Raw genomic sequence first — 26,069 nt, forward strand, 5'->3', positions numbered from 1 at the left:
GTTTTAATCTGTTTTGAAGTGGACTCTGTAATATCTTCCTACTCTCACCTTTCTGTGGCTTGTAATTTAAGTATATCTCCTTCGGATATACACTCCTCAAGGTGAGCTCTGACTCACGAAAGTTTACGCTGGAGTAAATTTTGTCAGTCTCTAAGTGCCCCTGTTCTCCTGTTTTGTTCCAACACACAACCAAACACATTTTCATAAATGGCTGCATTTCCTTAAAGCATTCCAAGATGAAACATTTCTCTGCTTTATTTCACAGGTCGTTGATAAGTGAACCATCACAGCCAGTGGTGAAACATTCTTCACAAATGTGCTGCTGTTATTACCCCTCCATCCATCTGTGGCTTTTTCTTCTGTTTCAAGGGTATGTTCAAATATATCAGGCTAACTGTGGTGAAGTTGAACCACTTAACGGAAGAAAATGATCCTTGGTTATCTGAACAAGGGACTGGGAATGAGGAGTTTTTTTTTGTTTGTTTTTTTGCATGAAAGAACTCAAAGTTTTCTGGGGCTACGACATGACTTAACCTCCTGAGAGAGGATTCTGGGTAAGGTTTCTAAAGTGTTTTGATAGACATAAAGATGGTGTTTCAGATGAGTTCAGGAACAAGGCAGTTGGAAAACGCTGGGTTTTTTTCCTCATGAGGAGGGGAGGGACTTCAATACCATAGAGTCCAATTGCCAAAGCGGCCCTTTTCTCCAGGTGGACTGATCTCTAACAGCTGGAGATCAGTTGTAATAGCGGGAGATCTCCAGCCACCACCTGGAGGTTGGCAACCCTATCTCTCCCTCCTCACTGCAGCCTGATCCTATTGGCTGCTATTGCCCTTTCAAAAATTCTGGGAAGCTTCTTGCACAGACTTTCTAGGATCCATGCCTGTTTTGATCCTCACAGATGTTTGAAGGCTGGGAGAGAGCCGCCTTGGTGGCTCTTGTGAGGGCAGAAAGGCAAGATATAAATTAAATTAAATAAATTTTAAAAGTAGCCTCTCCGAATCCTACTGAATCCTAGCATTGAGCGAGCCTTAATTGTGCGAGGTCTAAATTAACAGTTACTTTATGGCTTTCTTAATGAGTGACAGATATCAATAACAATTCCCCAATAACAATCAATAACAATGCCCCGTGGCGCAGAGTGGTAAGCTACAGTACTGCAGTCAAAAGCTCTGCTCATGACCTGAGCTCGATCCCGACGGGAGTCGGTTTCAGGTAGCCGGCTCAAGGTTGACTCAGCCTTCCATCCTTCCGAGGTCGGTCAAATGAGTACCCAGCTTGCCGGGGGTAAAGAGAAGATGACTGGGGAAGGCACTGGCAAACCACCCCATAAATAAAGTCTGCCTAGTAAACATCAGGATGTGACGGCACCCCATGGGTCAGGAATGACACGGTGCTTGCACAGGGGACCTTTACCTTTACCTTTTTATGGCTTTCATAATGAGTGACAGATATCAATAACAATTCCCCAAGGCTACAACCTTAAGCGTGCTTCCAAGGGAGCAGACTTCGGAACAGGGTGTCAGTTTTCATACAGTGCCTTGAAATTCTGGCAAGAACCCCAGCATTACCTCTCCAAGAAGTAAAAGAAAGGCCATTACTCATTTGTATACATTACTAATTTTAAATTGGCCATTAGCCCACAAGGACCTTGCAAAGCACACACAAACCAACAAAACCAGCCTGGAATGGGCCATAGAGTTTCCCCAGGTCTGGTGCTCAAGTTTAGTCACTAATAGTGAGGAAACTGGGGCTGCTGTTGCAAAACACAAACATCCAGTTATGATACCAGAGAGCTACAGTGAGGGGGAAAAGTATCTGATTCCCTGCTGAATTTGCCCATTTGACCTCTGACAAAGAAATGACCAGTCCATAATTTTAATGGTAGGTTTATTGTAGCTGTGAGAGACAGAATAACAACAGGAAAACCCCCAGAAACCCAGAAGACAAAAGTCAGAGATTGATCTGCATTATAATGAGTGAAATAAGTATTTGATCCCTTTGCAAAAGATGACTTAGTATTTGGTGGCAAAACCCTTGTTGGCAATTACAGAGGTCAGACGTTTCTTGTAGGTGGCCACCAGGTTTGCACACATCTCAGGAGGTATTTTGTCCCACTCCTCTTTGCAAGGCACCCATATAGAAGTGGCTCTCCAGTCTTCTCCAAGGATCCCCCACAAGGTAGGTTGGTGGGAGGGCTTGTGACCAAAGTGCCATGCAGTATGGAGATTGCAGTGAGGAGGGGGAATTAGGTAACGTCGCCCCCTGCCTCTTCTGCTAGAGGAGGAAGCTTGGTGGAGTAAGCAAGACATCCATCTTGGAGTTGGGTTCTGTTAGGTTCCCAAGATACGGCTGGTTCCTGCCAACATGTACTGTTTTATATTTAAGATTGGTTTACGCTGGAAAGTAAGGTCACATCCCAGCACATGGTATTAGCTGTCCCTTACACCAAGTATCCTTGCACAATCATCCACATTCCCAAGGAGTCCCAAGCATGGTAGGAATGTCACTGCAGTCACTCCTGCCCTCCAGCGTAGTGTTTGTCATCGAGGAATAATTTGGAACAGTGGCCAAAAGCCGGAAGTTGATCTTCGCCCTGCCAGAGTTTGTAAACTCTAATCAAAATCACACTCCCTGTCCATGGACGTTGTGTCCACACACTCCAACATTAGAGGTGGGGCAGAGAGACTAATGATTTATGGTGGGGACAGGGAGGGGTTCATGTGGCAGATGCTTACCAAATTATTTCATACTCACTGTCCTGGAATTCTGGCGTCCGCCTGAGTGATCGGGCTGTTCTTGCCAACTAGGGTTGTGCAAAAAAATTTTTTTTTTAAACCCCCCGAAAATTTCGGGTTTGGGTTTATTGGGCCCGATTTTTTTTGGTAAACCCGGAAAAAGCTGAATACCAATACCTGTAAAGGGGTATTTCAGCTTTATTTCCGGGTTTACAAAAAAATTTGGGTTCACTATGGGGATTTTTTCCCAAGCTCCTGTGGGGAAGAACTTCTCTTTGCAAAAAAACCCCAAGTTTGGTGAGGATTGGGTCAGGGGGTCCGATTTTATGGGGTCTGGAAGGGGTCGCCCCCATCCGATTCTCCTCCATAGAAAAGTTAAGCAATAGTGAAGAGGCTGTAGTCATAATCTCTATTGCAAACGCCGCTAGTATTTTCAATTGAGGAGCCTCTGCTTTAAACAATGGGCCATTTAAAGCAATTGAAAATACTAGTGGCATTCAGTCATGATTTAATCTAGAACCCACTTATTTGTCTTTTTAATGGTCCACAGTATTTGTAAAACTCTTATCCAACACCACATTTCAAATGAATCAACTTTCTTCCTGTCAGCTTTCTTCATTGTCCAGTTTTTGCACCCATGCATAGTAAAAGGGAATACTGGAGTATGTATTATCTTGACCTTGGTCACCAAGGACACATCCTTATACTTAAGGATATTTTCCAGCTCCTTCATGGCTGACCTTCCCAGTCTCAGTATGATTTCCTGGTTGTAGTCTCCCTTTTAGTGGTGATTGAGCCAAGGAATAGAAAATCTATTTCAGTATCTTCATCATCAACCTTAAAGTTGTATAACTCCTCAATGTTCATTGCTTTTGTCTTCTTCATGATCTGCTGTAATCCTATTTGGCCCTTTCTGCTTTGCCCATCAGTAGTTATTTCAAGTCTTCGCTGTTTTCTATCCATAATATGGTTTCCTCTGCATATCTCAAATTGTTAATATTCCTTCCTCTGCATATCTCAAATTGTTAATATTCCTTCCATCAATTTTCATTCCACCTTTATCTAAATCTAATCCATCTTTTTATGTGTTTTGTACACCGATTGACCATATTGGGAGATAAAATACATCCTTGTCTGACAGCTTTGCCAATTGGAAATAATTCTGTTTCTCCATATTCTGTTTTAATAGTAGCTTCTTGTCCAGATCATAGGTCTCACATCAGTACAATCAGATGCTGTGGCACACCTATTCCTTTTCAAACCAACCATAGCTTTTCATGATCCATACATTCAAAAGCTTTGCTATATTATATGAAACACAAGCTGATTTTCTTCTGAAATAGACTCATATGCTCCAGTAACCAGTGTAAATTTGCAATATTATCTCTAGTGCCTCTTCGTTTTCCGAATTCAGATTGAACATTTGGCATTTCTTATTCCATACATGGTGACAGTCTTTGTTGTAAGATTTTGAGCATCATTTTACTCATGTGAGAAATTAATGCAGTGGTCTGATAGTTGCTGTAGTCTTTGACATCTCCTTTTTTTGGAACTGAAGTGTAGATAGAGAATTTCCAGTCCGTGAGCCATTTTTTGTTTTCCATATTTGTTGGCATATTCTTGTTAAAATTTTGATGGACTCCATTTCTGTAGCCTGAAACAGATAGACATTCAAATGTTTCATGCAACAAAAGACCATCTCTTTATGTTTGCCGTTAACACTGATCCTTCTCTGGTGGTGGTGAAAAGTTCCAGTGAGTCACAGTTGACGTATGGCAACCCCGTAGGGTTTTCAAGGCAAGAGACAAACAGAGGTGATTTGCCATTACCTGGCTCCATGTAGCAACGGTTGACTTTTTGGTCATCTCCCATACAAGTACTAACCAGGACTGACCCCACTTAGCTTTCAAAATCTGATAACACCAGGTTAACCTGGGCCATCCAGGTCAGGGTGTTACTTCTCTACTTCCACCATATCTAGGCTTCACTCCAAAATATGCCTCTGTGTGTAGAAGGAGCTGACTGTCCAGAGCCATTTCCTTCTATTTCCTCCTGGACTTCCGTTCCCTCTCTTCTTCCTCAGTTCCTCACACCAAAGTCTAGATCTATTCACAAACAGAGGCTGGGTGACCAAGCAAGCATAGTGGACAAGTGCTGCCCTGTACTGGTTCAATATCTTGTCAAAAAGCTCCTTCTACTGGTAGGAAATTGAAATGTTGGAGCATGTAGGAAAACAGAGCTCTGTATTCCAGTCCAAAATGTACTTTTGGGAATGAGCCCTACACAAATGGGTACTTCCGGAGTCCAAATTCTAGGCGGCACTGCCCCTGTGAATCCATGTAGCCCAGAATTGTCTATTCTGACTAGAAGCTGTTCTCTTTCCAAGTCCTTCTACCTGAGACTTTTGTTTTAACTGTGGATGCCAGGGACTCCATTTGTAACTTTCTGTTATGGACTCTGCTTCACTGAACCCTGTAATTACCACTAGCCAAGTTCTTCTTGCCTGCAAAAAGTGAAGGAGACGTGTCACATTAATTGTATTAAAAGGCAGAAGCAAAGGCAAATGTTTTTTCCCCCTCATGAATCTCTCTTCCATTCAGTCATTACAATTTACTTATGGAATACTATTGAAACTTTACATCATACTTTTGGGTATGCAGTGCATTTTTCTGTAAATAACTTCGCCTGCCCTGGTACATTCTACTTTATGAATATCATAGAATTCTGTGGATCTTAATCACAGATATGTGTTGTTCTTCATGCCATCAGTTGCTAATTAGACTCATCTTCCCCCATAACCACAAGCAACATAAAAAAGCGTCGTTGCATGCCGAGGTTACAGAAAGGCTGCCTAAATGCCATATGAAGTTTCTGCTTGGTTAGCATATAAGAGATAGGATGCAGCTGCTTAGCAGATGGTCTGATATCTGCTGCCACATGTAATAATTCTGTTGTTGGTTTTTTCATTTTCAGAAAGTGCATCCAGAGTCACAGAGGTGGCAGCAACACAGAAGATCAGGTTGCATCATCCCCCCCTGGATTTGGAAATCTTACCCAGGGATACAACAAATATCTCAGGCCAAACTTTGGTGGTATGTCATCATATAAACATCTTTTATAGTCATGTAAAGGTAAAGGTCCCCTGTGCAAGCACTGGGTCATTACTGACCCATGGGGTGACGTCACATCCCGACATTTCCTAGGCAGACTGTGTTTACGGGGTGGTTTGCCAGTGCTTTCCCCAGTCATCTTCCCTTTACCCCCAGCGAGCTGGGTACTCATTTGACCGACCTCGGAAGGATGGAAGGCTGAGTGAACCTTGAGCCGGCTACCTGAAACCGACTCCCGTCGGGATCGAACTCAGGTCGTGAGCAGAGCTTTTGACTGCAGTACTGCAGTTTACCATGGGGATCCTTTATAGTCATGTAGGACCTACGAAAAAGACAATCGTACATTCAAAGGAGGGGACAGTTGATTGGCCTCCGTCGATTATTTATTTATTTAAATGTATAGCCCTCCCTCATTCCCGGCCAGGCCAGGCTCAGGGCACGAAACAACCCTTTAAAACAATATAAAACCATAGCACTTCCAATTTAAAAACAGCAATAATCATTATTCATCTACATATAAATATCAATAAATATAACTATACCAAGATGGCACATTCAGACAGTAGTGATGGTAATAACCCCACAAATAAACAAAAGTTGGGGGGGGGGGTGGGATGGCTTGTTTGGGGTTAGTGTATCTGCCTCAATTAGTGTAATTAGCCTCAATTTAGGAGTCAGTCCAGGTTCAAAACTTTATTTTCTCTTTCTTTATTTACAATCCTGATGGTCGTCGGATTGTAATTTAAAATAAAGAAAGAGAAAAATAAAGTTTTGAACCTGACTCCTAAATTGAGGCTAATTACACTACAACACCCAAGTTCAAATGACTGGATGAGCATGGGCCTGCCTCTTTTAGCCTAACCTGCCTTGCAGGGCTGTTGTGAGCATAAAAGCAGGGGAATCATGTACACTGCACTGGATTCCTTAGAAGAAGGTTAGAATAAAAATGAAATAATAGTACTTCAGCAAGGCTTTTATGACCCAACAAAAGTGTTAGGGAAGACAGAGGTACAGTTCTGGAAGTAACATGTAAGTTTTGCTGTTGTGGGGAGATTTTGACTTGAGGGACTGTACCACCTTCTTTCTGAACGTGGAAATGGGTTCTGCATTTAAGAAGAATACAGTGGTTCCCCCGTGGGCTGATTACATGTGTGGGGGAGAGGGGTTTCAGTTGTGATGTGACATTATAGTTGAAGTCTCTCAAGCTTTTTCCGCATTCTCATTTTCCTCTCTTGTAAGTTCCTGTTTCTTTTTTTGTGTGTGGGGGGGGAGATCTTGTGTTCTGCATGTGTTTTCCCCCCTCTAGTGGTCGATTTGATATCACACAGGTTTATGTCCAGCATAAAACCCGCAGTTTAAATCTGCAGTTTTTTAAAAAGGTAATTGAGTACTTCTTAGTACATTTTTGGATTTAGAGATACCTTCCTATTCTGAGGCCTTAAATTATAATGTACTTAGCTTCTGCATAAATACAGACCCATAACTGCTGTTAGCCCTATTTGGGAAACTTCGTGTAGCCCATCAGGAGAAAGGTACTGACCCCATAAGGACACCAATATGTTTATGCCATGTGGAAAAGAGCAGCCACTTTGGGAAGCTGACTGAAAATGGCAGCAGGAGGGGAGAGGAGATCTAACAAACATTCCTCATCTCAGATCAGGCCCAAATTGGATCCTGTAGTGATTAGTTTTTAAGCGCCTAGGAAATCTGCTTATGGATTTCCTATTTCATGGAGCTTTCTTTTTAGTTTGGCTCCCAGCCTCCCTAAAATCAGTGATTGATTTTTTTCCGAAGCATAAAAGGATGATCTTGATGGTTAGGGTTGCCAGGTCCCTCTTCGCCATTGGCGAGAGTTTTTTTTTTGGGGGTGGGGAGCCTGAGGAGGGAGGGGAGGGACTTCAATGCCATAGAGTCCAATTGCCAAAGTAGCCATTTTCTCCAAATGAACTGATCTTTATCGACTGGAGATGAGTTGTAATAGCAGGAGATCTCCAGATAGTAACTGGAGGTTGGCAACCCTATTGATGAGGCCTGCCATGGATAAATATGAAGTATCTCGTTTAATCTGCATCCATGTAACTCTTCCTTCATTTTTTTGCTTTTCTGTAAATTAAACTTCATTTTAACTTCCACAGGAAAGCCTGTGACGATAGCCGTGAGCGTTAACATTGCAAGTATTTCCAGCATATCGGAAAGTGATATGGTAAGCAAATCGTCCCTGATGCAGCAGCTTAACACTGTGCCTTTAAATAATGATTCTCTTCTTTTGATAATGCTCCCTTGCCTGGATTTTTGTTTTCTTCTTTCCTCTGGGCCATGGTGGAGGTGGCCTGTTTGGGTGAATTAGTTTTTTTTTAATGCAGTTTTTGTTTTATACTCAGAATTCCCATTGTTGACAGTACGGGACCATCTTTCCAAAGATGTATTTTTTCAGATGAACAGCTGGATTCGAGTCCAGTAGTGTCTTAGAGACCACCAAGATATTTTTTGGGGTATAAGCTTTTGAGAGTCAAAGCACCATTTGTCAGAGCGTTGACTCTTGAAAGCTTATACCTAAAAGATCCTGTTGGTCTCTACAGTGCTACTGGACTTGAATCCAGTTGTTCTATGGCAGACCAACATGGTTACCCTGTGAAACTTTTTCGGATCAAATTTACACTGGTGCAGGTGATTAATCAGTTAACTGCCCTGAGCCTGGTGATTGAGGGCGGGTTATAAATTAAATATATAATAATAATAACTTATTGAAAGTAGTATTGACTTTTTAAAAGCCTTCCTACAGTCCTGGATGACATGTATTCCATATATGCCATATGATTTTAAAAAATCTATCAGATTTTTGTCTGATCTTTTTTGATGTGGCTTCTCTTGCAGGCTCACCTGTGTGAGTCACTTGGAACTCTTTGCTGAATCAGCAGCCTTCTGATATTCACCTGCTGTCCGTTTATGGCACACTGTTGTTCTGTATAGTGTAGTTTGAACTTTGGAAACCTGGGGGGATTGATGGTACACCTGCATTGTTTGACACCCCTGATGTCGGAGCTTGAACAAGCGGGAGTCCATTTTGCCAGTTACCCTTCCAACTGCAGTTCCCTTCACTGCCGTCTATACCATTCTCGAGGGACTTCTGGAGCCCCTCCACGGTCTCTTTTCTGCTCTGTTCATGGTTCATAGAATTCAAATGATAGATTGGAGAGAGCCAAAGTCATTGGTCTGTGCTCATACAGTACCATACCCTTTACTGTGAATCCAAGTATAGGATTCTATAGAAAGCTGAAGTCCTACCAGGGTCTGGGAAGGCCCCTGCCGTCAGATAGGAAATCTTCAATAGGTTAATGCAATCTCTCACGAAGCTAACTTTCCAGGTAACCCGAAAGCTATTAATCAACAAATCTTTCCTTCAAACAAGAATGTTCTCATCACTCTACCACTTACATTTTTCCCTGAGCCTCACACAGAACATTATAGAGATGTACTCTCTCCAGCTCGATAAATAATTGAAATACAAATGACCCAGGGATTTTCACCTTCATTGCTGGGATGAATAATTCACTGCTTTGAAATGCATAATGGTGCATCATCTCAATCGTTTAGGTGAAGAAGTCCACCCAACAGCATGAGAATAAAATCTGAAGAGAAGCGATGATATACATGAAGTCTCTGGCTTTTGTTGTGGCTGTTGTTATTTAACATCTTTTGTCCCAAAGTTTCTTAACAATCTTTGCACTCTGTGCAAATGGAATCTGTTTATCCAGTGTTGCAGTGGAGCGAAGAGGTGACTGGATACTGGATGTTGCACCACTGCCATCATTCACCCCCTAGATTTTCCTGTCCATACGTGATTATAGTAGCACAACATTCACATGAACACATGAAGCTTCCCTGTACTGAATCAGACCCTTGGTCCATCGAAGTCAGCACTGTCCACTCAGACCGGCAGCGTCTCCCCAGGGTCTCAGGCAGGGGTCCTTCCCATCACCCACTTGCCAGGTCCCTCCAACTGGAGATGCCAGGGACTGAACCTGGGACCTTCTGCATGCCAAGCAGATGCTCCACCACTGAGCCACGGCTTCCAATTTCTCAGTATAAAAGGATTCTTCTCCGGATCGGTGCTCCTTTGCGTCTCATGAGGAGAGCTCCGGCTCTGGCGATCCAAAGCTGTTTCGCCTTCCAAGTGCTCCTGGATCCCTCTGGTGCTTCAAATCACTCCCCACCCAATCTTCCTCAAACAGAAGCCCCCCCAGACCCCTTTCCCTTGCACCGAAGTAGCACGATCCTATGTAGAGTCACCCCCATCCTTAGCCCGCTGAGCCTTAGACGGGATGAATGAATCCTGCCATAGTGTATGGAATAGGCAGGGCCACTGTGCCTCATTTGGCCTATCCATCCAAGGACAAAGCTGTCAATAACATTTTGTTTCATTTTTTCCCCATTTGTATCCCATCTTTCTCACGAGTGGGGATTTAAAGCAGCTTACGTCTTTCTCCTCTCCTCCATTCTACCCTCACGACAACCCTGTGTGGTAGATTAGGTTGAGAGAGTGTGACTGGCCCACGGTCACGCAGTGAGCTTCCATGGCACAAGTGGGGGGTTCGAACCCAGGTGCTACTCCCACACTCTTAACCACTACACCTCACTGGCTCTCAAATGTGGCAGATGAGATGTTTACCTAGGGTGTCGTATCTGCAAGGGTGAGGATTTCATTCATGTTGGGACACAGAATGTCTGTTGGACCCCCAATTCCTGAAGGCTGTTTTTGTGAGTTCATTTCCCACCATTTCTATGGCCAGAGTGCATACAAGACAGAATTATCCATCAATAACACTCAGCAGCCTAGACATTGGAAGGCACCTCAAGAGCCATCTACCCAGGAGTCATCTAATCCAGGTCCAGGCATGGACACAAGCCATTCCTCCGAAAATATTTATAGCCTGTAAACAAGAATATAGTAGAAAAATAGACCAAGTTTTAGTGTTCTTGCTGTCTGAGAACTTCTACAATCAAAGTGTCCTAAATACGAACAGAATCTATGGGAATTCACAGATGAGTTCAGTAAATATACACGCAGATGACCTTAGCAGAAAACAGAAGTACCCTTGGTGGAAACTAAAAAGTCTGTACTCAACAAGTCTCTGGCAGGGGGAATTTTCCTTCTACAGACAACAGAGTTTGAAATAAATACATTCTCATGATTTCCTTTCTTTTTCTAGGACTACACAGCTACAATATATTTGCGGCAATGCTGGACTGATCCCCGCCTGGTTTTTAAAGGGAACAAAAGCTTTACTCTGGATGCCCGGCTGGTGAATTTCCTGTGGGTACCTGACACATATATTGTGGACTCTAAAAGGTCTTTCCTACATGAGGTCACGGTAGAGAATCGACTCATACGACTGTTCTCCAATGGTACCGTCTTGTACGCTTTACGGTACGTCTTATGTGTACTCTGACTGTAAAAGTGGAGGAGAGGAAATGAACCCACAGTAAGAAAGGTGTGCAGCCTTTTGGAATTTGGGGTTTGAAAGACATCATGTCTAAATTATTTTCCCAATTCCAAAATTCATTTTTATGTTCCTTATCCCTTTTCTGTAGCTTTAGTTTTTTACATTCATTGCAATTGAGAGACAGTGTATAAATTAATGTACATATACAGAGAGAGATAGAGTAAATAAGTAAGTCAGAAAACCAAGCAGTATGCGGCTGTTTATGTAGCAGCGTGCCTGAGAACCGGTGTGGTGTAGTGCTTAAGAGCGGACTCTAATCTGGAGAACCGGGTTTGATTCCCCGCTCCTCCACATGAAGCCTGCTGGGTGAACTTGGGCCAGTCACAGTTCTCTCCGAACTCCCTCAGCCCACAAGGAGGCAGGTAATAGAAAACCACCTCTGAACAGGTAATAGAAAACCACCTCTGAGTAATATATAGTCAGATATACTCTATGTGTGTGTGTGTGTGTGTGTGTGTGTGTGTATATATATATATATATGTGTGTGTGTATATATATATGAAACGTCAGGAAAGAAAATACCAAGACCACGGTCACACAGCCCGGATAACCTACAAGAACCGATGAACTCTGACCGTGAAAGCCTTCGACAATATAGTTGTACAGTTACTTACCTTGTTCTTCATATCGTGTAGCTTATTTAATATATCATTTTGCACTTTGTTATATACATTCGCTCCTGTGTTTGTTTCCTAACCTCCAGGTAGAAGGAGGAGATCTCCTGCTATTGCAACTGATCTCCAGCCGATAGAGACCAGTGCACCTGGAGAAAATGGCCGCTTTGGCAATTGGACTCTATGGCACTGAAGTCCCTCCCTTCCCCAAACCCAGCCCTCCTCGGGCTCTGCCCCCAAAACCTCCCGCCGATGGCGAAGAGCCCACCAGCAGCCCTCTGAGGCAGTGGCCCACTAGAAAAATGTCTGGTAAATTAAGTGACCAGTCCCTCTATCATTTCAAGGCAGCTTACATTATGCAGGTTTACATCATACAGCACTCTTTTTCCTAAGCAGAACTATCCAGGGGGACAGGCACAAAAATGTCAACCGACAGCCCAGACAGCAGTCACCAAAGCTTTAACAGTGTTTATTCTTCAAAGGGAAAACTTTGCCACCTACTGCTATGGAAAATGCTGGAGCTTCACAAGGCATGCCTCTGCTGTGTTTTCTCTCTCTCTAGAATTACTACGACAGTTGCGTGTAACATGGACCTGTCAAAATATCCTCTGGATACGCAGACGTGTAAATTGCAGCTGGAAAGCTGTAAGTATCACATTCTACAGGAAGATGGAAATATTTTCCTGGCTGGGCTTGAATTTAGAGGTTAATGCTTAGCTGACCTGCTTAGATCTCTCTTTCCTCTCTTTTTTTTTTTTTGGATCTCCAAAAATGTGGGTTGGCCCTTCCAAAATACAGGCATGTTTCAAAAAGGGGAACAGGAGCCCTTAATCTTGTGTAGCTGGACGTTGTTCTGTCGTTTTTAGTTCTGCTGACTCCTTGAGAACGTTTTAAATAGGCAGGCAGGGAAATTAGCAATATATCGTGGAAAACTATGAAGTGTGAAAAAAATGTCTCTGGCTACAGAACAACCCCCCCCCCCCACATGTTGTTTGCGAAGCCTGGGCCCCTTTTATCCCATTTTTATGTGAGCTTTGCTTTAAGGTCACTGCAGACATAGCTAGTTTTTATCAATATTTGACACCTCACTGGAGATGGAGAGGTTCACAAGCCCCATGAACATGTGAAGCCGCCTTTATGTCAACAAACCAGTGGTCTTGTCTACTCTGACTGGCGGTGGCTCTCCAGGATCTCAGGCAGAGAAGGGTCTTCTGTAACAGGTAGCAGTCATTAGGATGCCAGGGATCAAAACCTGGGATATTCTGCATGCCACTAGTGTGCTCTTCTCCCCAAAATAGTGAGCCCATCCTCAAAATGGTTTTACCTGCCTTTGACCTCTGGGAAGGAAGTCAGATCACCATTTTTAAATAAGACATATTGCAGTAGACATATTACTTATTTTTTTATAATTTATTTTTATTTTTATAATATAGAACAAAATAAACAAATACAATAATAACAAAAAAGAAAAAGAAAATACAAAAGAGTATCAATTATAATTATACAGAGTTATAAAATTCAGCAAAGCAAAAATACCCTTTTGACCCTCCACTCACCTTAAAAAGTGACCCATCACCTGACTTCCGCGGAAGTGTCTAAACAGTTTTAAAAATTATTAATAGTAATAATAAAAAAGTAAGTAAACTTGTTTCTATAACTCACTAACTAAAATAGTAGACATATTACTTATAAGCTGTGGGCAAATAAGCAGCAGAAATTTCTCAGTCTGCCAGTGATAATTGGGCCTTTAGTTTCTGTAACAAGTTAGGAGTTCAGTCACATGCCATATGGAGTTCTAGTCCCATATGCCAATTATTAGGGTTGCCAACCTCTAGCTAATAGCTGGAGATCTCCTGCTATTACAACTGATCTCCAGCTGATAGTGATCACCTGGAGAAAATGGCTGCTTTGGCAATTGGACTCTATGGCATTGAAGTCCCTCCCCTCCCCAAACCCCACCCCCCTCAGGCTCTGCCGCAAAATCCTACCACTGGTGGCGAATAGGGACCCGGCAACCCTACCAATTATGCTCTTTAAAGGGCTTTCTCCTCTCAGCTAGGGTTGCCACCTCTGGGTTGAGAAATACCTGGAGATTTTGGGGAGGGGAGGCACTTCAATGGGGTACAATGCCATAGACCCCAGCTTCCAATGCGGACATTTTCTCCAGGTGAACGGACCTCTGTCCCTTGGAGATGCGTAGTAATATTGGGAGATCTTCAGCCACCCCCTGGAGGTTGGCAACTCTACTCAAAACGCCTTCCCTCTCGGCAGGTGACAGCCATTATAAAGGCATTTTCCGTATTGGTTCTGGATGCATGGAATGGTTGTGGACGGCACCGCTGCTTCTTGCTTTTCAGAAGGCAAGCAAGAATGTTCTCTTTCAGAGAGCTTGGTGTTGAGGGCAAAGTCATTGTTGGGGGAGATTTGGGTAAAATTCTGTTTAGTGTGATAATTTTTGTACATTGTTTTATTTCTCTGTTGTGACTTGCCGTTGCCTATGGAAGCTGCTTAGAGGAGGAAAGTGGGATTTAAGTGTTTTAAATATAAATACAGAAATAAACATGAGGGGCACACCGAAAAAGCATTAAATGCAGGATTTCATAGCCAAACAACATACCCCCTGTCATGCTGTTCCAGTGCCTCCCCATCTAGCCAACAAGGATCCTCTGTAAACGCCAATCCTCCACGTTCCTTACAAGGCAACGTCTCTAAATTACAACAATCACTGCAGATCTTTTCTGCTTTTACCATCCAAAAGCATATGCACTGAGATCTCACCCACCTACACTATGTGGTGGTTTACTAAGGTAAAAGTGAAGATTGGCAGACATTCTCACATGCGGTGGATATGTTCCCAGCATGCATTTGCTGCACCTCATGGACATTTCATTTCAATTGTGCTCAGATCATTTCTTTGAATGGACATTTGTCTTCACTGTAAGCATAATTTCGTGAACGCAAATGTAAGGATTGTACAAACAGTGCCTCTCCCATTGCCCTAACTGGAACTGGATGCTTTGATTTAAGAGAGCGAGAGAGAGAGAAAGAGAGAGAGAGAGAGAGAAAGAGAGAGAGAGAGAGAGCAAAAACGCATGGTCGCTTTAGCCTCCTTTATTCGCTGTTTCAGCCAGGATTGAACGCACATTTGGCGAAACGCATGCATTCGATCCTGGCTGAAACAGGGAATAAAGGAGGCTAAAGCGACCATGCATTTTTGTGAGACTGCTTGCAAAACCAACAAGGCAAATTTGCTCCAAATCATGTACACACTGGAACATGCCCTTTCCCTTTAGTTCTGTCTCTTATTAACCAACTAAGCCAATTCAGTCAGCAAGCTTTAATGTGTTTGCCAGCTGGGCGAGCATCCACCCCACGTACGCTAGCGCCACATTTTCATTTGCAATAACTGGCCCTATTTTAACGAATTCAAACAGGCTTGTTGTTTTGCATCTAAACAGCTACTGGCCTCCAAATGCATTGGCACCAAATTCACTCCAGAAGTAGTGTATGTGTTTGTGCATGGATGTTCGTGTACCCTCTCTCCATAAATCAGAAAAGGTCAGATCCGGGAGCAGATTTCTGAAGCGTGTCAAGCACTATGCACAAAGCTAGTGCAAACTGAATTAAGGAATTTGGGAATATGCAGTGCGAGCTTTCCTATGTCTGCCTCGCAAAATGGACACTCCTTGTTTCCAGAACCCTAATTGCATGAATCTTGTTAACAGTTTTTTTTAAACGAGTTTTTAAAACTGATTTTAAAAATGTTTTTTTGTTTAAAACAAGTCCAGCCTATTGCAAGAACAACCAAATGAACTTGCATAAAGGTAAAAAAAAAAAAATAGGCTGTAGGCAACATGCTGGATTGACATGCTGTTATGGCAATCCAAAGCACCTTATTTGACCTAGCCTCTTTTTTCTAAACATTCTGACAGGCTTTCCTCTATATTATTTTCCTTTATGAACAATACAAGAAGGTCGGACCTTACCAACAGAGATCAGAGTTTCCCAAACATCTGCTAACTATGGACTTGCGTATTTTTTTCAGCGCTAAAGTTGGATGCACCCATTGTGAATGAGATCAGAAACTGTTCTATTCATAGAATGATCGCAACTAGCCAGGATTGCCCATGTGACTAGTATAGGAAGAATGGCCCACGCTTTAATATACTTATTTTGGTGTGATTTTAGGGTATTGTTTTTACTTGTAAGCTGCCTCGGGCAGGGCTCTTGAGGGACAGTGTATAAATCCCCCTAAATAAATAAACTGCTCTTACTGATATCTGAAGAAGTGAGCTTTGGCTCATGAAACTCATACCCTCCAATGAGATCGGAGCTGGCCGGCATGCCGGGGGGGGGGGAATAAAACACGGGCCCGCCCCCGGCCTCGGCCATGCTTCCCACCACGCCGCTATAAGCAATTTGCTATAAGCAATTTGTATATCTAGTGTTTCTTTGCTTGCCACATATATGTCCCATGCAAGATAACTTGTTATCTACTTTGTGGCATTTTCTGGACTCTCCACACAAGACTGATTTATGAGATTATATGCAATACTCCATATAGGCTAAAAGCCATTGATGATCTATGAGACTTTACTCCATATAGGCGACAAGCTATCTATGAAAATATATATATTGTCTTTTTAACATTGTATAAACATTGTATTGATAATATGAAATAGTTTTATGTATAGTTTAATAGTTAATATAGATATAAGTACACTGGGTGTGGAGAAACACGGGTGTTTTTGCTTTACATTCCATGTTAGATGTTATTGATGTTAGGAGAATATATGTTGTTTTAACATTAAAGATGGGTGATTTATATACTACAGAGTGGCCATACTATGCGAGTACTTAGAGGTTGGCAACACCTACGTGCCAGAAATTTTGTCAATCTTTAAGGTGCTACTGGACTCTTGCTCTTTTCTACTGCTGTTGACAGACGGCTACCCGTCGTGCCCTTATTGATGTCCGCATTTTGCTGAATCCTTTTCACTACAAAACACACGCAGTCACATTCAACATGTGATTCCTGATTGGCTGGGATCACGCAAGAATAAACAAACCCGGAAAAAATGGACACTGAAACACGAACAGAGGGAGTATACCGTAGGAAAAGAATGTCTGTGAACAGTAGTGAGCAATGGTAAAAGGGTTGGATCAAGGTTTTTTTTTCTTCCAGATTTTGCCCCCCCAACCCCATCACTGTTTTCATGCAAAAACGGAACTTGGATAATGAGCTGTTCATCCCTACACAGGAATTTAAGCTTTGTTACTGCAGGAAATGGCTCAAAATATTACTTTCAGTTTGAGTTACATGATAAAAGTTGGAGGAACCAGATTAGAATTTAGAGAGACACCTGGGCACAAGTGAGGACTGAAAACCTTGTGGACCTGTTTCTTGGTTCTTCTGTTTTCAATTCAAGTAATGTCTGAAATCTCATTATTTTATGACCAGGATTTGACTAACCAGCTCTTGGAATAAAGTTCCTATGAAAGTGCCTATTATTTTCACATTAAAATCATATTAGTTTACCATGATTAGCTATATTACAACAAGCAGCAACTGAAATAATAACGATTAGCCCCTTATTTTAAAGATTAGCTTGGTTTAGCCTTTTTTTAAAGATGTAATTGGGCTCCCATGATATGTAATGTCAATATAATGTCAAGCTCTCATGATATATAATTCTTACTGAATTATGTGCACATTGCCAACCAGAGATGTCATTAGGATAAATGCCTGGAATTAATGCTATTTAAATATGTGTGAGATGAAATAACAACAGTCAGTCATTTATTACCAAGTTTCCCCAAGTAACCACAATTAACTTTATTACAAACTGGGCAGAAACTTTGAAAGAAGTCATATTGGGATGATTTATACTTGGGGAATTGATACATCCTAACATCAAATGCAACATTTAGTCATTTGTGTTAAGTGGAAAACGCAGTTTTGGGCTGTTTATCCTGAAGGCCAACCAGTGAATATCAGTTTTGCCATTTTTATTGAAAACTAGATCATTAAACTAAAGTGTTATTGGCTTGTTTATTAATGTAAGCTGATTATAGGAGAGCTATATAATTCTTTGAATTTGAAATGCCTTTAGTTTATGGGGGGAAATCAGCTAACAATTTCAGAATCTGTTGGACTAGGTCTTAAATTTATATCTGTGTGTCTTTGGAAATGGCAAACTTTACTTACAGGGGTTCTAAATCATCGTACTATGAGTAGAAATGTTTGTTCCAAGTGGCATAAAATATTGAGGCTGGCAGAACTTCAAATATAAGATTTCTGGCCTTCATTTCTTCCTTCTCTTTTGGTGATATACTTATGTGCAATTGCACACACAAAATCGTGCTTTTGGACATGTAAGAGATAGGAGGGGTTTTCTTTTTGGAGTGATCAGGAAAAGCAGGGGTAGAAGGGAGATTTAAAGTCCTGATTCTATAGAGAAGCAGGATATTACTTCAACCAGCACTGGTCCAACCAGCTTGCAAAAAACATATGGTGGACGAGCAGCTCTCAAATAACTAGTCTGGTTGTGGCAGATAGTTCAACAGTTTTTCTTGTCACAGACCGACTTACTGAGGTTGTGCTGCCAGGAACTCAGAATCTCTAAATAAGCTGGTCCACCCATGAAGGTGTACTGGATTCAAATGAGTTCTTCTGATGCCCTCAGAGACTTTTCTGCTAACATGACTGGCCTTGGTGTGGACATCTTTGTTGACTGTTGGAATTTGGACATGGCCCAGGCAACTAACATCATTGCTTCCAGATACCCTCTACCATCCCACAGAGCTCATTCTGCTCTTTGATTTAATAAGGAGTTTGGGAGTGATGAAAAAGATTTGCCTATATGTTGAATGTAAATGGAGGAAAACTGAAAATGTGACCAAATACAGGGTAGTTCACAGGAGGAGACATGGCAAACATTCAGCTATTTGTTGACTTATCTCATACTACTTTTCTTTGTTATCTATAGGGGGATATGATGAAAATGATATCTTGTTCACATGGCTGAGGGGAAATGATTCCGTACGTGGCCTTGACAACTTGCGTCTCTCTCAGTACGCAGTAGAGCGCTACTACACCTTTGAAACAAGGTCACAGCATGAAACAGGTAATGAATAAAACACAAGAATTAAAAAAAGTATTGCTAGAGGAACTCATATGTGCCACTACTAACTTTTCTGAATGGGCAAGATCCAGTTGATAAAGACCTTGTGAACTTGCTGACTGAGGTGGCCAAAAGCTAAAAACCAGTCACAATGACACAATAAACCAAGCTTGAGATACCAATGACTGATATATCCAGGATAATACCATGCTGTGACATCATGTGATGTCACATTACTGTTAAGTAGCCCGGTCCAACACATCATCTGCCATGTTGTGTGAAGTTCTACCCAGGTGCCAGGTTACTGCAAGGGATCTGTCCCACATACATTCTATCCTTGGCCACACCCAGGGGCTCAGTACTACTGGCAATGTCTCAAACATGGCATGAAGGCCCTTCTCATGGTATCAATGTTGAGTGATCCTGATGGGAGTGGCTGTCATGCTATTTGGTCAGGATTCAAATCTGGTTTCTAGTCCCATGCTACTTTGTGGTATAGCACTGACCCAATCCTATGTGTCACAAAGATAAATCACTGTGAGTGTAGAATGTTTGGAAGGTACCTGAAATGGGCAGCTTGTTTTGGTTTACTTTTTCTTGACTTGCCTTTTGTTCTTCTTCTTGTTATACCGTATAGGATATACGGTAATAAAAATGCTGTGGCCAGCTGAGTGGCCCCTGAGTAGGGTTGCCAACCTCCAGGTACTAGCTGGAGATCTGCTATTACAACTGATCTCCAGGAGTAAACTGATCACCTGGAGTAAATGGCTGCTTGGGCAATTGGACTCTATGGCACTGAAGTCCCTCCCCTCAACAAACCCCGCCCTCCTCAGGCTCCGCCCCCCAAAATCTCCCGCCAGTGGCAAGGAGGGACTTGGCAGCCCTACCCCTGAGGGCCTAGGTGGCATAGGAGGGTGCTGGGGAATGCAGGGACGCAGCGATGCTGCCAGGGCATCCCGTGGCTGCTTTGCACTGTTAAAAGACAATGGTGGCCCAGAGGCTGGGGTGGGGGAGACGACACTGAGGAGTAGGGTTGCCAACCTCCAGGTGGTGGCCAGAGATCTCCCGCTATGACAACTGATCTCCAGGTGAACCATTTCCCCCTGGAGAAAATGGCCACTTTGAAAGTCGGACTCTATGGCATTATACCCCGTTTAACTCCTCCCCCTCCCCAAACCCAACCCTCCTCAGGTTCCACCCCCAAAATCTCCAGGAATTTCCCAGCCTGGAGCTTGCAACTCTACTGAGGAGGCTGCAGAAGGTGGTGCAAGCCAGTAGAAAGCACTCCTGATCTAGGCAAGCATGCTGCAGTCATGGATGGTGCCACAACTTCCCCTCCTCCCAAAGAGATACGGCAGGAGCTGGGGAGGGCTCCAAGAAACTGTGCAGCTGGGACACTGGGGTCAGTAGTCTCAGGAGCTGGCAGTGAGGTGGGCCAGGAAGAGCCAGCAGTGGAGAGGATGACAGTGGGTCAGGACAGCCCATAATGCATTAGGGCCACGGAAGCAGGCAGAGGAGAGCAACAGTGCTCGGAATAGGGTTGCCAAGTGCCAGGTGGCGGCGGGCCAGTTTGAGTGGTAAAAAGTGGTGGCGGGCCAGTTTGAGTGGTAAAAGGCCCCTTGCGATGCAGCACTTCCAGATGTAAATCGGAAGTGATGCAGTCGTGTTGGGTGCGGCTGCTTGCATACATAATCTTTGCCTCATCTCCACCCCAAAAACCTCCCACTGGAGGAGAGGGGCGACCTGGCAACCCTAGCCCGGAGGTTTAGGGTTCTCAGTTCCCTCTTTGCCACCAGTGGGAGGTTTTAGCGGCAGACCCTGAGGAGGGCGGGGTTTGGAGAGGGGAGGGACTTCAATGCCACAGAGCCCAATTGCCAAAGCGGCCATTTTCTCCAGGTGAACTGATCTCTATTGGCTGGAGAGCAGTTATAATAGCAGGAAATCTCCAGCTATTACATGGAGGTTGGCAACCCTGCGGAAGTCCGTGGTAGCCACTCAGCAGCAGGATGACTGGGGCACAGAGATGTGAGGGGAGCACAGTGGGAGGATCTGCATGGCGAAGGGGGATACAGGTACAGAGGCCGAGGAGGATCTGGGGGGGCAGGGTCTGCTTACAGTTGAGTAACCACAGTACTCTTTTCACGGTATGTACCTTCTTTCTCAAACTAGGCAATTACCCAAGACTGATAGTGCAATTTGAGCTCAAGAGAAATATCCTTTATTTCCTTCTGGAGACTTATGTGCCATCCACTCTGCTGGTTGTTTTGTCTTGGGTTTCTTTTTGGATCACCCTGGATTCAGTTCCTGCAAGAACATGTATTGGTGAGGATGTCCTTGGAGTACCGCGCTCTTAATAAGCATGCCAAGGGGGTAAACAGAAGCCGCAGAAGTGTTGTTTATGTAGAGGTTAGATGTGGATCTAACCAGCTTTTCCACTGTTGAAAAAGAGAGCAGGGTGTCCCCTTTGACCCCCTTCCCCAAAAGGCTATGCTGGTAATCGTAGAACCTGCATGGGGAAAAGGTATATGGGAGAGGGGATGTAGTAAGGGGGGAAATTGACAGAGATTGAGTGGAATAGCTGGCTGGAGGCCATCCATAGTTTGTGTGGAATGTCAGAACTGAAATTCTCTTCTGCCAATATTTCCACAGCTGAAACAGATAATCTCAAGTATTCAACATCTGGCAAATTTCCAGTTTCAGAGCTCCAAATTGGAATTAGAAATTCAGAGGCAAACTAATTCATAATGTTGTGTGTGTGTTAAGTGCTGTGAAGTTGCTTGTGACTTATGGCAACCCTATGAATTAATGACCTCCAGGATGTCCTACAGTTGACAGTTCAGTACATAGTGTTTAACAATGATATATTAATTATTAATCATAAATGCCGATGCACTAGATAAGCAACTAAGCTTCCCATCTGACTCTGTAAGTCAATGCCAAGAAGGTCAAAGATGAAAGGTCAGATACGTGTCATCTTGCTTGTCTAAACTCAGGTTGATTTTTGCCTTGGAACCCTAGCCTCCTACTTTACTTGAGATGCTTGTAATTTCTTAGCCTTCCCGGTTACTCATTAATTTGTTTTAATTTTTGAGATTGTGGGAGTGTTTAGTCGGGGGGGGGGGGGTGTTATAGTTTTTAAAATTTACAAATTTGTATTTTATATATAATTTTGTCTAAAACCAATCATTTATATAGTCCCACCTGTTAATACAAGGCTTGGATTGGTTTGTCCATTGATCTTAGGTACTACAATATGTTGGGGACTCTGAACCTTGTGGGCCCCTGGGAGAGGGTCGCTAACTTGGGATTGGGAAATTCGTGGAGACTTGGGGGTGGAGCCTGGGGAGGGCAGGGTTTGGGGAGGGGAGTGACCAACGGGCTATAATGCCATAGGGTACCCTCCCTATGGAGATCAGTTGTAATTAGGGTTGCCAGCTTTGGGTTGGGAAATACTTGGAGATTTTGGGGGTGGAGCCTGAGGAGGGCAGGGTTTGGGGAGGGAAGGGACTTCAATGCCATAGAGTCCAATTGCCAAAGCGGCCATTTTCTCCAGATCAGTTGTAATAGTGGAAGATCTCCATCTACTATCTGGAGGTTGGCAACCCTAGCTGTCATCCTGGAAAATCTCCAGGCCCCATGTGAAGATTAGCAACTGTACCCTGGAGCCATTTTCCCACTTCCATCCCCTTTCATCCTGTATAGCAGAATGGATTCATAAGATTCGATCCATCATTTTTGATGGCAGCATATCAGAAATCATATGTTTTGTGACCCATGGCCTGTGGGAAAACATTTGATCACTTTTTTTTTTATTTTTGCTGCCCCAGTTAAAATTGAGGAAGAAGCCTTCCCCCTGCAAAGCCCAACACAAAACACTCTTCCAGTAAACATGTTTCCTGTTTTACCTTTCCAGGAGTGACAACTGTTTTGTCAATGACCACCTTGATGATGGGCTCGCGGAACTCAATTACGAAAACCAACGGTTTCATCAAGGCCATTGACGTTTACCTTGGCATCTGCTTCAGTTTTATATTTGGCGCGTTGGTGGAATACGCATTCGCTCATTATATCACATCTCAGAAAGGCACAGCAAATAAACCACCAAAGGTAACAACCAGAAACATTTCTAAGGAACGGGTGTTCAGTTGGACCTTTCTGAAAATGGGCGTTTCCCCCCTGAAAGTACAAACTCAAAGTATAGTCACTTTGGCGCTTCCCAAGCAATTTTATTAGCTTTGTCTCAGTCATCTCATAGAACTGAAATTACAACAGCATCCAAAAGCTGCCTTACAGCTAGGGCTGTGCATCTCAATAAACCCGAGCCATTTAATAAAGCAGAAAATCGCCATTTCGGCTTATTTTTGGCTCGGGTTTACCGGAAAAAAACAACACTTGAATCAGCTGGGCCAAATAGGTGATTCCCGGAAAAAGCCGAATAATTATTTTCCAGTTTGGCTGGGGGAGGGGCATTTTTGGAGGTAGAGTTCCCAAATTTGCAGCATCGCTTGAAGGGACTCTCATTGCATGACCCCTGACGTTTGGTGAAGATTGGGTAAGGGGGTCCAATTTTATGGGATCTGGAAAGGGTGCCTCCCCCTCCACAGAGAAACATTGCAAAAAAATTCGCAATATTTCTTTTTTGGGGGGGGCGACCCCTTCCAGACCCCATAAAATCGGACCCCGTACCCAGTCTTCACCAAACTTTGGGGGTCGTGCAATGAGAGTCCCTTCAAGCTACACTGTGAATTTGGGGGCTCTACCTCCAAAAATGCCCTTCCCCAGGAGCTTTTAAAAAACTCTCATAAATGGGCCCGAATTCTTCCAGTAAACCTGGAAATAAGCCATATTCCCGTATTTACCAGTATGGGTATTCGGCTTGTTTCGGGTTTACCAGAAAAAATCGGGCCCAATAAACCTGAAATTTATCGGAATTTGTTTTTTTATTTTTTGCACAGCCCTACTTACAGCCTACTGAAGTAAGGTCTGAGTATTAAGGTTTTGTTGTGAAGGTAGTAAGTAATTTCAACCCCAGTTTTGGAAACTTGAAGCTGTTACCTGGCCTCAGAGCAATATGCATTTCAATTGTGGAAGAGTAACAGTGATAAAAACAGCATCATCCGCTCGTTCAGTGAAAATACATTCTTTGGATAGAGTTCATGACATTATGATTAAGGCTGAAAGCAAAAATGATGGGGTCGGTAGAAGTTGATAGATTTTTAACAAAATTGATTGGATTGTTCTGCATAGTTTATGAGATGTTCAATGGCATGAGAAAAGCATGTTTTAAAAAGTCACTGACATAAAGCATAGGCGCACTTAACATTCCTTCAGTTGCAGTTTATTCTAATCTGGGTTTAGCACTCCCCAAGGAGGAGTGTACCCCTTGATTGGACCACTTCAGTCTGCAGCTAAAATACACTTTCATGAAAAAAAATAATCATGTCCTAGAAGACAGTCCAAGACATGTCCTAGAAGACAGTTCACAAGTTACAGTCCAGGGAGATTAAGTCCTTGTTTGTTTATGAATAGTCCTTGGGTGTCCCCAAATGTGTAAGCTCAGGATCCTGTCTAACAGACCTACCCTGGGAGAGCCAGCATGGCGTAGTGGTTAAGAGCAGTGGTTTGGACCAGTGGACTCTGATCTGGAGAACCAGGTTTGCTTCCCCACTCCTCCACATGAGTGGCGGAGGCTAATCTGATGCACTGGGTTTGTTTCCCCACACCTACACACGAAGCCAGCAGGGTGACCTTGGGCTAGTCACACTCTCTCAGCCCCACCCACCTCACAGGGTGTCTGTTGTGGGGAGGGAAGCTGATTGTGAGCCGGTTTGATTCTCCCTTAAATGTTAGAGAAAGCTGGCGTATAAAAACCAATTCTTCTCCTTTTCCCTCCTCCTCCTCCTCCTCCTCCATGCTTGGAATTAAATTCCCAAACATTGCTGGAGTGGGGGATATGGGGACTTCATTGTGTATGAATTTTTTAAAGTGCAGTTATATTTGTTGGCTCCATCTCTTCAGTATAGCTTCTGAATAACAACTATGTGCACAGGACTTGTACACATGGTTGGGACCTTGTATTTGCTAGGGTCCCTGATCATGTGTACAAAGCCTTTCCTCTTGTTCACATGTTATATTGAATGCCCGTGGAGTGTGGGGCCATTCCAATCACACTGCCCCCCCCACACACATGCAGTCTCCCCAGGTTGTAATCTGTGAGCAGTCCTATAGCAACCTAGCAGATCACTTCCCTGCTTCACAACACCTAGTTTTCTCTATGCGACTGGATCAATCCATTGGGTTCTAATTATTTTGCTGTTTCCAAAAACGTAGCAAAATAATTAGAACCCAATGGATTGATCCAGTTGCACAGTAGACTGGTGATCTGGTTTATGTGGGTGATCCAATTTATTGGTCTTAAGAGCTTCTGTGTTCCCACTCCCCAAATGCAGCAGCACATCCAAGGGTATGTTCATGAGTCCCAGGACAGGCTATTAAATTTTGGTCCCTTGGGCTTTGGTATTTGGCTTGTGCTAAAATTTAAAGGGATATTTTTAATCCTGAAATAACAATACTTTGGCAGGAACATCTCAATCTGCCTTTGTGGTTGTCTGTATTTTAGTGGACTGTATACTGAATAGTAATACTGCATGGCCGACTCATGCACTGTGATAACTTTGTCTTATTTTAGAATTTTACAAATGACGTCTTGAGAGAAACTGGAGAGATCAGCATCATCGACATCCTGAACACTTCTGTCACCAGCTACAATAAAAAACTAAACTTTCCCACCTTTGAGAATGGCTTAACCATGAACCCCAAGGACAAAATTCGGTTTATCATGAAGAACAAAATGCGCAAAGCCACCGACTATTTCACCATCCACAATCCGAGCAAGATCGATCACTATTCGAAGCTGCTGTTTCCTTTGGTTTTTCTGGTGGTCAATTTGCTTTACTGGGGGTATTACTTGTGTTTTTAG

The 26,069-nt window shown here is 43.2% G+C and overlaps 1 protein-coding gene across 1 annotated transcript; it reads left to right on the top strand.

Annotated features, from left to right (window-relative positions):
* Window positions 1-314: 314 nt before the first annotated feature.
* GABRP (gamma-aminobutyric acid type A receptor subunit pi) lies at window positions 315-26,069 on the top strand. The gene is made up of 9 exons (XM_056856030.1): window positions 315-370; window positions 5,712-5,830; window positions 7,984-8,051; window positions 11,059-11,276; window positions 12,529-12,611; window positions 18,956-19,093; window positions 21,260-21,412; window positions 23,004-23,197; window positions 25,779-26,069. The coding sequence occupies exons 1-9, from the start codon at window positions 315-317 to the stop codon at window positions 26,067-26,069; spliced, it is 1,320 nt and encodes a 439-aa protein (XP_056712008.1).

Source organism: Euleptes europaea, chromosome 10 (assembly GCF_029931775.1).
Source record: "Euleptes europaea isolate rEulEur1 chromosome 10, rEulEur1.hap1, whole genome shotgun sequence".
Lineage (NCBI taxonomy): Eukaryota > Metazoa > Chordata > Lepidosauria > Squamata > Sphaerodactylidae > Euleptes > Euleptes europaea.